Source organism: Drosophila grimshawi, unplaced genomic scaffold (genome assembly GCF_018153295.1).
Source record: "Drosophila grimshawi isolate 15287-2541.00 unplaced genomic scaffold, ASM1815329v1 contig_1377, whole genome shotgun sequence".
Taxonomy (NCBI): Eukaryota; Metazoa; Arthropoda; class Insecta; order Diptera; family Drosophilidae; genus Drosophila; species Drosophila grimshawi.
This window is the reverse complement of record NW_025062900.1, coordinates 1990523-2003166: the sequence shown is the minus strand read 5'-3', so window position 1 is coordinate 2003166 and position 12644 is coordinate 1990523. Positions and strand designations below refer to the sequence as shown.

At 39.7% G+C, this 12644-nt stretch overlaps 1 protein-coding gene across 1 annotated transcript; it reads left to right on the top strand.

Moving 5' to 3' along the window:
* The first annotated feature begins 3872 nt into the window (after positions 1–3872).
* Positions 3873–5765, top strand: LOC6561391 (neprilysin). The gene has a single exon (XM_001989295.2). It carries the CDS (start codon positions 3897–3899, stop codon positions 5763–5765), a length of 1869 nt encoding a protein of 622 aa, XP_001989331.2. The 5' UTR covers positions 3873–3896.
* Positions 5766–12644: the final 6879 nt, after the last annotated feature.

Sequence of the window (12644 nt, the reverse complement as noted above, 5' to 3'; positions counted from 1 at the left end):
TTATAATATTTTTTATTTATTTAAATCACATACAAAATTAGAGATTTCTAGGTCTTAAAATCACATGTTTGATATTATATATTATGTGTTATATAAATATGATTGGAACATATTTATTTAATTTAATAATTATTACAATTATATTCAAATATTAAGGTTCATATTCCTTGTGTGGTCCCAATTTCAAATCTTTCTTTTATAGATTTTTACTACAGAGAAAAAACTGAGAAACTACAAACTGTTGGCAGCACAATAAAATAGAGATATATATAGAGAGAAAGAGAGAGCAAGAGCGAGAAGCAGGGAGATAGTGAGTGGGAGGAGTTGCACAGTAAAAAATAGATTTAATATTAGGGAATAATTGAAAATCGTTAAAGGATCTTTAGACGCTGGAAACGCTGTCACTTTTAGCTGCAATTGCAGCAGTAGCTGCCGCTGCCCCTTTGTTGCATTCAGCTCGGTTGCAAGTCTAATGTGTTTGCCAGCCGGTGCATGCAACAATGGGACAAAGGATAAAGGATATTGCCGCAATAGAAATCAAAGCGCATATAAGAAAGCAATAAAGGCGCTCAGCTAAAAAGATGTGTGGCAAGGTTGAGGCGCAACACACCAGGTACCAAGGATAATCAAAGGATGTGTGTGCCAATGTGTGTGTGTGTGTGCCGGCGGGTGCGTGTTAATCGCCGTGTTGCAGGTAAAGTAATCGCAATGTAACAATGCCAAAAAAGAGAGAACGATTTAAACCGCCAAATAAAAAATGTTTGATGGGGCAGAGGAGGGGTGTAGAGCAGTGGTAGAGGGGGCGGGGGTATTTGTTGCACAGGATAACCGCTTCGTCTTTGTTGGCGCAGCTTGCCTTAAGCCTTGAGGTGCCTGCCCCGCACGGCTGCAACAAATTGAGCCTGAAAAAAGGATTTAATTTGCAGTTTTTTGAACAGTGGCTTGTGTAGCCGCAGCTGCCACAGGATGTTGCAACTACTGGCAACTGTTTAAGCAGCATCAGCAGCAGCAAGAAAACGAAACTGCTCAACTTTCACCTTTAACCTTTAGCAACTTCATTTCAGTAAATTCAGCATTGAAATGTCGAACTGCTGTTTTCAAAGGACTTTTCACAATTGACGGACACATTCATTCAGCGGCTTTGACAGCCTTTCAGCGGCCATAATTAAAAGTCAGCTAAGCCACGCCCCCTCCTCTCCAAAAAATCCTACACTCTCTTTCACTTTTTCTTTTAATTTCCATTTCTACACTCAGAAAAATATTGGTCCAAGATTAACTCACTTTTTTATTCAGAAAGTAAATTTCTTTTCGCATTTCTACTTATTAAAAATGTATTTCTTAATAATATCAAATATTTATATATACTTTTCAGTGCCTGGGTTTTTCAAAAAATCAATGCTATTTTTTTGAGTGTACATAAATGTTGGCACACTTTTCCGCAGCAGCAGCTGGCGAATATCCTGTCAACCCCTCAAACCTTAACCCTTAACCCCTTTTTTTGCATCTTTAAGAAGCGCGTGTCAGGCACACGCCTCACCCTTTTTTGTGACTGGGGTTTAAATGTTAACTAATATATTCCAAAAGTATTTATATATCTATATATATAGAAATTTGTTGCTGCCGCGTGGCAAAGTTTGTCGTTGTGACTTCCTGGTTCTTAAGCCTTAATCTTCCGCTTTGTTCTACCTGACCATAAATCAACGAAATGTGCCCGACAATAAAATAACACAACTCTATTATAGCCCGCAGCTATATATAGATGTAGATATATGTAGATTGTAGCTGCGGTTGTCTGAATCTACACTCATTATTCAAACAGTTTCATTTTTTTAATGCTCTAATGAGCATTTTGTGGTCAGCACAATTGGGAATTTGGTTGTACCTACATATTTTCCATGCATCATTAGCCCGAGGTTTACAGACTCAAATCGAGTTGGTGTTTCATTTTTTTGTTGTTATCATTCATTCATGAAATTGCGATTAGCTTCAAATGCATAAGGTTAACACACATCATAATGAAATGATCTAACGCAAACACGGCAAACAGTAGCTGATGACTCTACAACAAATGAGAAGCGCCGAGAGAGGCCCATTCATATTAATTGAACTAACTGCAGCTAATCAAGGTTAGCCCATCAAATAATAGATATTTTATTATACCTTTCGATGAGCGATTTCATACAGTGTATATGCTACATAAAAATATATATTCTTGATCTGCATCACGAGTCTGTTTCCATGCAAGGATATGCACAAGTCAGAATTGCTGTTATATCTTGTTATAATCTCTTAGAGGAAACAAATCCGATCACATAGGGTATATACTTATGATCAGCATTTCTTGACTAAGAGAAACTACCTCAGTTGTAAGACTAGTTTATGGAAGCTTGGCATGTACTCGTTTTCTTGCTAAAGGTAGTACATAGTGCGAAGCCGACAGGATCAGACTACTATATCATACAGCTGCCATACGATAGCTGGACTATTTGTTGTCCAAGTTATTTTACTACATTTTCTCTGATGAAAATATAAGATATTTACCTACATTTTCGTGCTCTTCACACATGTTTGGCTATTTTTGAATCGCAGAAACAAATATCAAACAAAATCTGTCCATAGCACGATTGAGCTACTTTCATAATGTGTCAATTTTCATTGGGAGCGGAAAAGAGGCTGGAACAAACAACCGAAAAATTGAAACCAAAAAGCTAAAAACTAAAGTTTTAAATCATTTAGAAATGTTTTGCATTATAATTACGGCTATTATTTTGTAATGGGGTCATTAACATGTCACAATCGACCAAAATACTAAAACAAATACAAACACAGGCCAAATACAACTTTGATCTATAATTAACGATAAAATAGGTTATAAAAAAGTAAAAACAACAACAACGAACGAATGATAAGTGAAGAGTGATAAGGGAATGAGGTAAAGTGCTTAAACAAAACAGAATAAAACAAAACAAAAGCAAGAAGAAACAGCAAATAAATTAATTGGAGAATGTGTTCTGCCGTCGAAGAGAGCCAAAAAGATTTCGCCAAAGATTTTCGCTTCAAATCTGATTTAGAACAACCATAAATTTTTCCAGCAGCTAATTGTGGTTTCTGTGGTGAGTTTGAAGAATGACTGCGGATTTGTAAAAAACCAAAACTCTAAAAAAATAAATAACTAAAAAGAACAACAAATCAATGCGTCAGCTGTGCCAAGCTAAGCGTAGCTTGAGTTGATGGCTGAACTGAGAGTTACCCTGTAGTTGATCAGAGAAGTAGTCAAACAATTTGCTTATTCTCTTCAGATTTCTTTTAGATTATCAAATCAAGGAACTTAAAATTGGAACTGTAACTCATAATTATTTTTAAGAACCAGCTGCAAGAACCCATATTATTTTGTTGAGGGACCGCTATTAATAAGGTTCTAAAAGGAAACCGAGTGCAATAAAACGGTAGAAACTTGTGGCCAATTCATAAACTATATCAAATCCCTTACAGCCAATGTGCCCTCTACACCCACATGTAACTTTTACAGGGTATTTGAAAAAGTGCCCCGAAGTTGTTGTTGGTGTTGCTGCTGCTGCTGCTGCTGCTGATTTTGTTGCACGTGCTGCTGTATATAAATTGGCCTAGCTGGTTGCCATCGAAGTTTAGAACATTTGCGGCAGTTGGCGAGCGCGTAACCCCAAAAAAAAGAGGCAAAAATAAACTTATGCTAATTTCTGGCTAGATACGCTCAGATCATGGCTAACGCGCTGTTGGCCACGTTAATACAGGCAGCCGTTGTGGCATCGGCCAGCATTTTGCCATCAACATTTAACTACAATCAAAGTGACTTTTTTGCGCCACCCAACAGCGATTTGAGGCACAACGAGGAACTGCTGGAGCACTATGGCAACTTCATGCTCTCCACAATGAATCACAGCGTTGATCCTTGCGAGAATTTCTACGAGTATGCGTGTGGCAACTGGAAGGAGTCCTCGCTGCTAACCGATGAGGCAAAGAACTCCAGCTTACTGCAAGCCATCCAGCAACGCATCAATGGAGTTGTCCTGGATTATCTGCAGAATACAACGCAGCTGGCGAGGAATGCCACATCGGCGGCGGCATGGAAGGCCAAGGAATTCTTTAGCACCTGCGTGCAGATGAAGGCGAATATGTCGAGGGGCTATGAATATCTCATGATGCAGCAGGATGATCGCTTGAAGGCACGAAATATTACTCAGGATTGGATCTATGTGAATTTCATGTCCAGCTACGAGTTGTTCCCACTGCTGCCCCTCAAGGTGCACTATAATACAGCAAAGCGCAAGTTTGACATCCTTATTTCGCCACCCACAAAAGTGTTGGCCAATTACAATGAGGAAAAGTTGCTCAACATGACGAAGGATCTGCAAATAACGGATGAGCTGAAACGCAAGGAGTTCCTAGCACTCTTTGCCAATCTCACGCAGTTCGAGCGGAATCTCACCCAGCTGGCCAAGCCGAGAAATGAAACAGAGAAACTGACTCTGGACAAATTTCTGGTGCAGCACAAGGAGGATCGTTTGAATTGGACGCATTACTTTGAGGTGGCCTTCAATGGCAGTCAGCAGGGTCAGTGGCTGGTGCTCAATCAGTTGGAGCAGGTGGGCGAATTGGTGCATCTGTTGGAGCAGAGTGATTTGCAACTGTTGCGCTCCTATGTCCAGCATCGAGTGCTGGTCAAATTCTACGCGATGTGGGCCCAGCAGCAGAGTAGCAAGAATGCGAGCATACCCAACGATTGTCGGAGTCTAACCGAGAGCTACTTCAACTACGCCCTGTTGCCATGGTTTATAGGAAAGCTCTTCGATGAGGAGCGTCGTGCCGATGTCCTTGGTGTGGCCAAGGATATTAAGGATACCTTCTACGAGCTGCTCGAGAATTATACCTGGCTGGATGAGGAGACCAGGTCGGAGGCCAAGACCAAGTTGTCCTCCATGGATTTCCTTGTCGGGTATACGGATGAATTTAGGCATCCCGAGGTGATCGATGCCGCTTTCAGTGACCTCAATATGACCAAGGACTTCTTCGAGAATCTGGCCACACTCGAAGCGAATCGTGCCCGGATTCGCATGAGATCGGTGGATAAGGCGCTGATACCCCAACTGATGCCGACGCGTACAGTGAACGCCTACTATGCGGAATTCCTCAATCAGGCCTTCATCACAATTGGCCTGTCCCAGTGGCCATTCTATCATGTTGGATTTCCCGAGGTGCTCAAATATGCCGGCGTTGGCAACATTATCGGCCACGAGATGGCTCATGGCTTCGACTCGTATTGCTACCAGTTCAACTACGATGGCAAGAAGGTCAACTGGTGGTCCGAGGCATCCTTGAGGAATTTCAAGGAACGCTATCGCTGCCTCGAGTCACAGTACAACAAGTTTATCCTGCTGGGCATTGCGACTAACGGCACTCTGACATCGGGCGATAATATAGCGGATAATGTCGGCACTCGAATGGCCTATTACGCTTATAAGCGACGCTCCAAGGATAAGGGGTGGCTGGAGAAGCCATTCCGTAATGTGAATTTGAATAATAAGCAATTGTTCTTCTTGAAGTTTGCACAGACTTGGTGCTCGGGTCGGGATACGGCATCCAAGTTGAGAAGGATCAAGACGGATGTGCATGCCTATGAGGAGTTTAGGGTTGTGGGCACCCTCGGCAACATGGTCGAGTTTAGCGAGGCCTTCAACTGTAAACTGGGCACCGATATGAATCCCCTCAAGAAATGTGTCGTTTGGTAATAAAATATATAGAAACTAAGCTAAGCTTAGTGTGAGTTTCTCAATGGGTTCCACTTGATGGGTTGCTTCACAAATATCTCTTTGAGATGGTTAAGGCTATGAATCTTTGCTAATCTTTCCCGATCTTCTGCTGCTCTATTTTCATTTTTATAGCACAAAAGTTCAGGCAAAAGATTTCTGCCTTCTGCTTTTCGATTTGTATTCGTAAACATAAACATTTGTTCAATTTAATTCATAGAACGCCAAAAAAATCTAAAGTTTCTTTTCTATTTTGACAGAATTTACGTATCTTTATCTTTGATCTGAAAGTGGCAGAAATCAATGCAAAGATTCAACAAGATAAGAAGCGTTCTCAAATCTGGTTTAGTGGGCTAATGCCTAATTAGGTCTCGGACATTGAAGTTTGTATTTTTATAGGTAATTAATATGCAATATCAATAACAAGTTAGAATGCTCCACTCGACACAGACAGAGAGACAGACAGAGGAACAGAGGAACAGAGGGGGGACCCTCAACACAGCTGTTAAATTAGACGGAGTCTTGTTGATATTTGCTTGTTCAGTGGAAAAGTACGTTCTGGTTAATAAAATCTGTGTTTCTTGTGCGATTTTAATTAAACTTTTACAGTTTATCCATAATATATCCGGTTATATAATGCATTAATAGAAAGGCTATGGAACTGTTTTTAGAACGCAACAAATTTCGCTCAAGAAATTAAAATCCCTAAAAACAAAAAGGTTTGCTGTGACCCAAATATGGACGGACATGACGACTAAATCGACATGAATCTTTATGATGATCAAGAATATATATATATTTATTTTTTAACTTTTTATGGGTTCACAAATGTTTCCTTCTGCCTGTTGCATACTTTTGGAGAACATTGAAAACTGTTCGAATGGCTTCAGGACAAAATATTGACATTAGTTGAGCTATTTCTCTTTATTTATTATTATTATTATATTATTATTATTATTATTATTATTATTATTATATTATTATTATTATTATTATTATTATGGCAAATGTGTTGCTAGCTGCGCAGATGACGCCATAAATCAGTTGCCACTTCTCAAAATTGCCAGCTGAAAACCAAAGAAAAAAGGCAGCTTCTAAAACATTCGTTCTACATTTTTAGTACAGCTGAAGACGATGATGATGATGATATTAATGATGATGATGTCGATGATGATTGTCGTATAGAATGTGAACTAATTGATTTTAAGCAGAACCTGCAGAGTCCTCAAAGTGGGCGGGTCCCGTAATATTTGTCTTTGACTTTGCGCCTGCGACACCTTTCTCATTACGAATTAATGGCATTTGAACAATAGCGAACAAAAGGACACAGACAAAAAGGACGAAAAAACAAAGGACAAGGTGTAGAAAGTGTGTGTGACAGATAGATAGATACACACACACAGAGAGAGAGAGAGAGAGCTGAAAGAAAAACAGTTTTACTATCATTAGTCAGGTCTGGAGATGATCATCTTCGTAGTTCATACTGAGAAGTGAAGTCAGGAAGCGATTGCTGCTGCATACGAGATGAGCCCAGATCTCCTCATCTCATCCTTATTTGTTTAAGGATCTATCTGTTTCCATTTGCTGCTATTTTTATGTATTTGTCTGTGTAACGGCTTTTCATGCATTTGTTATGGATTTGCGGCGCCAGGCCTCTTATTAGCTGGACTCTGTTCTAAACTATGCAGGTAAATGCTTCAACTGATCCTTGCACACTCAGCAGGGCCACCAAATGCGTGACTTGTCTGACTTTGGGCCATAATCTACTGGCAACAGCAACAGCAGCAGCACAAGCAGCAGCAGGTCATAAAATCAGCGCATTGTGGCATACATCATTCATTTTTACAGTTTTTCTCTTTTTGCTTTTTTGACTTTTGTGCCGAAGAAAAATGCAAAAGTGTTTTTACTATTTACCTACAGCAATGCTGGTTGCAGGTGGTCTTTTATCCTTCTCAGTTTGCAAATCTTCAATTATATTTGTGAAGGGTTCCAATTTGATGAGCACTTTCCCACTTTATCTCATAATTGCATAGAAAATACTACGCACAAATTGCAGCCACAAATCGACAGTCAAATTAGCCAAAGTCGAATGCAACCATTTGTAATCTTCTAGACCCAAGTTGAAGACTCCAGTCTCCTGTCTCTGCCTCAGTCCCTGTCTCAGTCTCTATCTCTCTCTCTCTCTCTCTCTCTCTCTCCGTCTTCAGCTCAGGTGCGGTTCATTTATTTAATTTCATTTATGTAAACCACTCTGAACTGCGAGCAGGGCTTGTCTTTTAATATGAAAGGCGTACACCGCGTAATAAAAAATCAACTTGTGCTCTTCGGGTCTGAGTGGGAGCCGCTCCACAGTAATCGACAGTCGGTACGCATTAGGGTTGCCAGGTAGAGAAACACATCAACAGATTATATACTTAAATAAATATTCAAATAACCAACTGCAAATATTGAATGTGTAGAAGAACACAAATATATTGTTGACTCGGAAAACTAATAGGGAAAGTATATCATATTTTTGACTAAGTAAACAAATGGAGATAAATTTAGAGTTATATTTGAAGCACCTAATAAAGGCTTTATTTTATTCCGATCCCAGGTAAAGAAGAGATTTTTGATATTGATTGATAGGACTACAAATTTTTCATAAAATTCATAAATTTACAATTATATAAATATCAACTCAAGTTAGTTTAAATACGGATAATTGAATGATTTACTTTTATCATTTTGAGAACTTTTAGTTGAGATATATGATGCACAAAAAATATCTGCAGATTTTTAAATATATATATAAGTAAATAATGTAAAAAGAAATCAAGTGTAGTTAATTTAAAATTGTAGAAAACGAAGCTAATTTCAAGTACCAGTTGAGCAGATGACACAATATTATTTTGATCAGTATTGCACTCTAAAATAAAGTCAGCAAGCTCGACAACCCTTTTCTGGTTGGTCGAATATTGTTTAAGCAACTTGCCAAAACCATGTTACCATAATTACATGCAGAAACTCTTGCCGCAGCTTAGCCAAAGTTCAGAGCGCGGCATACACACTTCCCCATACACCCACACACACACACACACACACACACAGGTTGTGTGTGGCTCATCATCTTCAGTGTAGCAGCAGCAGCAGCAGCAGCAGAAATTGAACAAATGGGGCGTCACGGCAGAGATGTGGAGTAGAAAGGAGGAGTAGGAACAGGAACAAGGGGGAAGGAGGGCAGAGATAGAGTAGCGAAGAACTACCAAAACAGTTGCAGATGATGCGACTCTGAAAGCCACCGGAGCAACCAACCAGCCGCCACCACCACCGGGTGGTGTTCATGGTGAATTATGAAAATCGTTGCGAAATTAAGTTAAGAACTTTTTGCAGGCAGGCAAAGCTAAGCAAAGGTAAAAGGCATAAGACAGAAGACGGCGGACAGCAGACAGAAGGCTCAGAAGAGCCACGAACCGTTTCTGGAGGATTCAGGCTTTTGCCTTTATTAAATGGAGATGATCAATTTAAATATTTTGTTGTTGTTTTTGTTGTGGTTTTTGTTGTGCGTGTGCGCCTGACCCAGGTTTGAAGATTGGAGCTGACTGCAATTCGCATCTTGATGCAGTTCAGTTTTGCTCCACAGCTGGCTGCTGCTGCTGCTGCTGCTACTCTTTCTTTTGCTACTCCTCCTGCTCCTCCTCCTCCTTTTCCTCTGCTACCAGCTCCACAGCTCCTGAGCCGTCCTTCCACCTCCTATTCCGATTTGTATAAAAAATGTGCTTCATTTTATTTGGTTGCTGCGCCGTCCGCCTTCGTTCAGGTAAACGCCCCACAAAATAATATAAAACAAGTGAAATCGATGCAGTTGTGAAAAGCATCTACTGACTGCGAGATACTCTGTTTTGGCAGTGTTTAGCTGGAGCTTGAAATGAGTGTGGAAGAGGGTCTATTGTGATTGAGGCAAACAAAGATTATGAAGGATGAAGGGAAAATGAAAAGAGCTCTGTTTAATCCTTGCATATTCTATAAATTTCGATTCGATTCGAAAAGTTCTGGTAAAAGCTTGAATATTGTGAGAGATAACTAAGTCTATAGAACTATATAAACCTCATTAAGTTTACTTCAACTTGGTAGACTACGAGAGACAAAGCAGTTTCGTTGAAATAGTGACATTTCCCACGAAACAACACATATACCCCATTCACAAATTACAAAGCAGGGTATCTAAGAAAAAATGCAATGCCCGCCGCCGAAAAAGCGGCAAGCAAATCGCATATGGATCGCTTTGTGGCATCTTCTGGCTTCGCCTCGACTTTGTGGCTACTGCAAAGAGCCAAACTTGTGCTTCTTCTTCTGCATTTTCGAGATATTTCCCCTCCTATTCCTTGCATCTTTTCATATTTCTTAGTTTTTTTTTTTGCAAACGATTATCTAAATTGCATATGAAATTATTTTAATTAAAAATCTAATTTTGTTGCCGCCGTTTCCATTTGGGGGACTCCTCCTTCTGCTGTTTGCTACAACTTGTTACTTAACATATTGCAGTCTTAGATCGATGGGAATTACTCTCGATGGCCAGGCTGTTTTTGAACCCTTAATTTGGTGCGATTAAAATGATATTAGCCTGACTTAAGCATGCATGTGAGCAAAGTATCTTTGTATCTTTGCCCCATATGTTGTTTGACCTTTGAAAAGGTTTCAAGAGCGAGGTGTGAAGACAAACGTCAGCTGTGCTGCTCCTTTTCTATTTTTATTTCAAACGTGACCATTTCTACGCCATTTATTGATTAATGATCCATTATTGTGTTGGGCATACTTATTTGTGCTACTTGGCTACAAATATTATACGTAGAGCAGTCCACTCGGTACTTATTCTAATAATTAACGCCTTTCCGGTTTGTCCTGGGAATTTCTTTGGCTGTCTGGGAGTGTTTAAGTGTAGAAGCAACTGTTGTATAATTGTTTCTGCTATGGAATAGTTTGTGGTATATAAAATTCAAGTATTCCAGTTGGCCTCAGTTTGAAAAAGCTGGGAATATATTCTTTTTTTTGCTTAACTCTTGTCGAACTTGGTTGGATCGATTAACTATACTAAAAAGCTATCAGTCGTAAGATTCTACGAAGGATGATTTCTTATATGAACACAATTTTTATTTAACAAGCTATCAAACTCAGTAAAAATATGATATATATTCTGTTCCGATCTTTGGCGTGCTTTAAATACCTTTTCTGCTTGTTTAATACTCAGAATTATATTCAGTTAGTTTGCCACAGCTTTACAACTAAGAGTAGATCTCAAATTGCTCTTTTGCTTCTTATTGTACACTGTTACCGAAGGTGGAAGAGTATATTGGGCTGTCTGTCTGCCTTCTCGACACACTTGAAGCTTTTGGAACATATGTACAAGTCTAGTGTTGGAAGATAGATGCCACATCCACAAAAATTGCTAAATAATAATTTATATGACCCACTGAGATCCAGGAATTCGATGCCATTGATAAATTTAAAGGTTAGACTCGAACTTAGATGTTAAATAACAAAGATTGGTAAGTAGATTCGAATAATAGTCCTAAAATTAGGCCTAGGCAATCGATGAGGGCCAAATTTGTAGGATAGATTATAAAAGTTGGAGTGTGGAGTCTAATAATCAAAAAATGTAAGTAAATGTGAATGTAATCACCAAAACCTATATCACTCACAGTTTTGCAGGTGTTTAAATCAATATTCAATGGTCGAGGCAGATAAAAGATCATTGCACCTGTCATCAGCTGTTAACAGAGCATAGCGCAGTCGGTTACGCCTCGCGACTGGCAACGCTTCTCTCACTTGTTGTTCACACATTATAAACAGATCTGAGCAGCAGACCCAAGCTGAGTTGCTGAGGGTAATAATAATTGAATTGGTATGCAATCAACCACCAACCGATGCATAAAATTTAAATAAATGTTTGATTTGAATTTAATTGCAAGCTGAGCTGAGCTGAGTTGAGTTGAGTTGAGTTCAACTCGCTCGCATTACTGATTGAATATAAATCAAAACTGGCAGCACATCATCAACATCATCAATATCAACATCATCAGCAACCACATCGAGAGGAAAAGAATAGAAGCCTATCGGATGATCAAAGGGATGCGCTAATCACACGCTGCGCCAAATAGGATCTAATTTCCCCCCAACCCCACCACATCTCCCCCTACCCCTAAGCATATTCAAAAGAGATATATACATATGTAGAGAGAGAGCGAGAGATCAGCTGGTAAAGAAAATAATGTATCTGACGGATATCTCGCTGTCTGCATTCAAATTTTGCGCAGCGCAGCGAAGATAAATGATGAAGGAAAATCATTTGGGAAAACAGGTAGTGGAAAGGCGCTGAGGGGGTTACAGGTAGACAGAGACAGAGAGAGAGAGAGAGAGAGAGAGAAAGAGAGGGGTAGTGAGGAACAGGTACGATTTGAATTTGGACAAATAATTAAGCGCAACAATGGATTTATTGAGTTTTCCAGCGGCTTTCCATCATAATCTTCGGCTTCCCCTGCCATTGTAGTTAAACGTCGAGTTTGATCTGCGGTTCGACTGAGCCCACAATTAGTTGTCTCTCCCCTCCTGTACTCCCCTCCACACAGTTGCCCCTTCAGCAGCAGTTGCAATTATCATAATTATTTTCATTCATGCAGCGATCAGCTTCAGATACGCATTCGAGTTTTCAGTTTGAGTTTGAGTTTGAGTTTGGAGTTTGAGCATCGCCAGATGCTTTGCTTTAGATACGTTTCATATAGTCAGTCTGTCTTGTGTCTTCTGTGTCTGTCTTGATCTGATCTTTCAATGAAATTGTTGTTGCTTGCCCACTTCTCTGACATTTCTCTTTGGAGTTTAACGCCG

Coding starts and splice junctions, on each gene's coding strand:
- LOC6561391 (XM_001989295.2), top strand. CDS start 3,897: ATGCTCTCCACAATGAATCACAGCGTTGATCCTTGCGAGAATTTCTAC.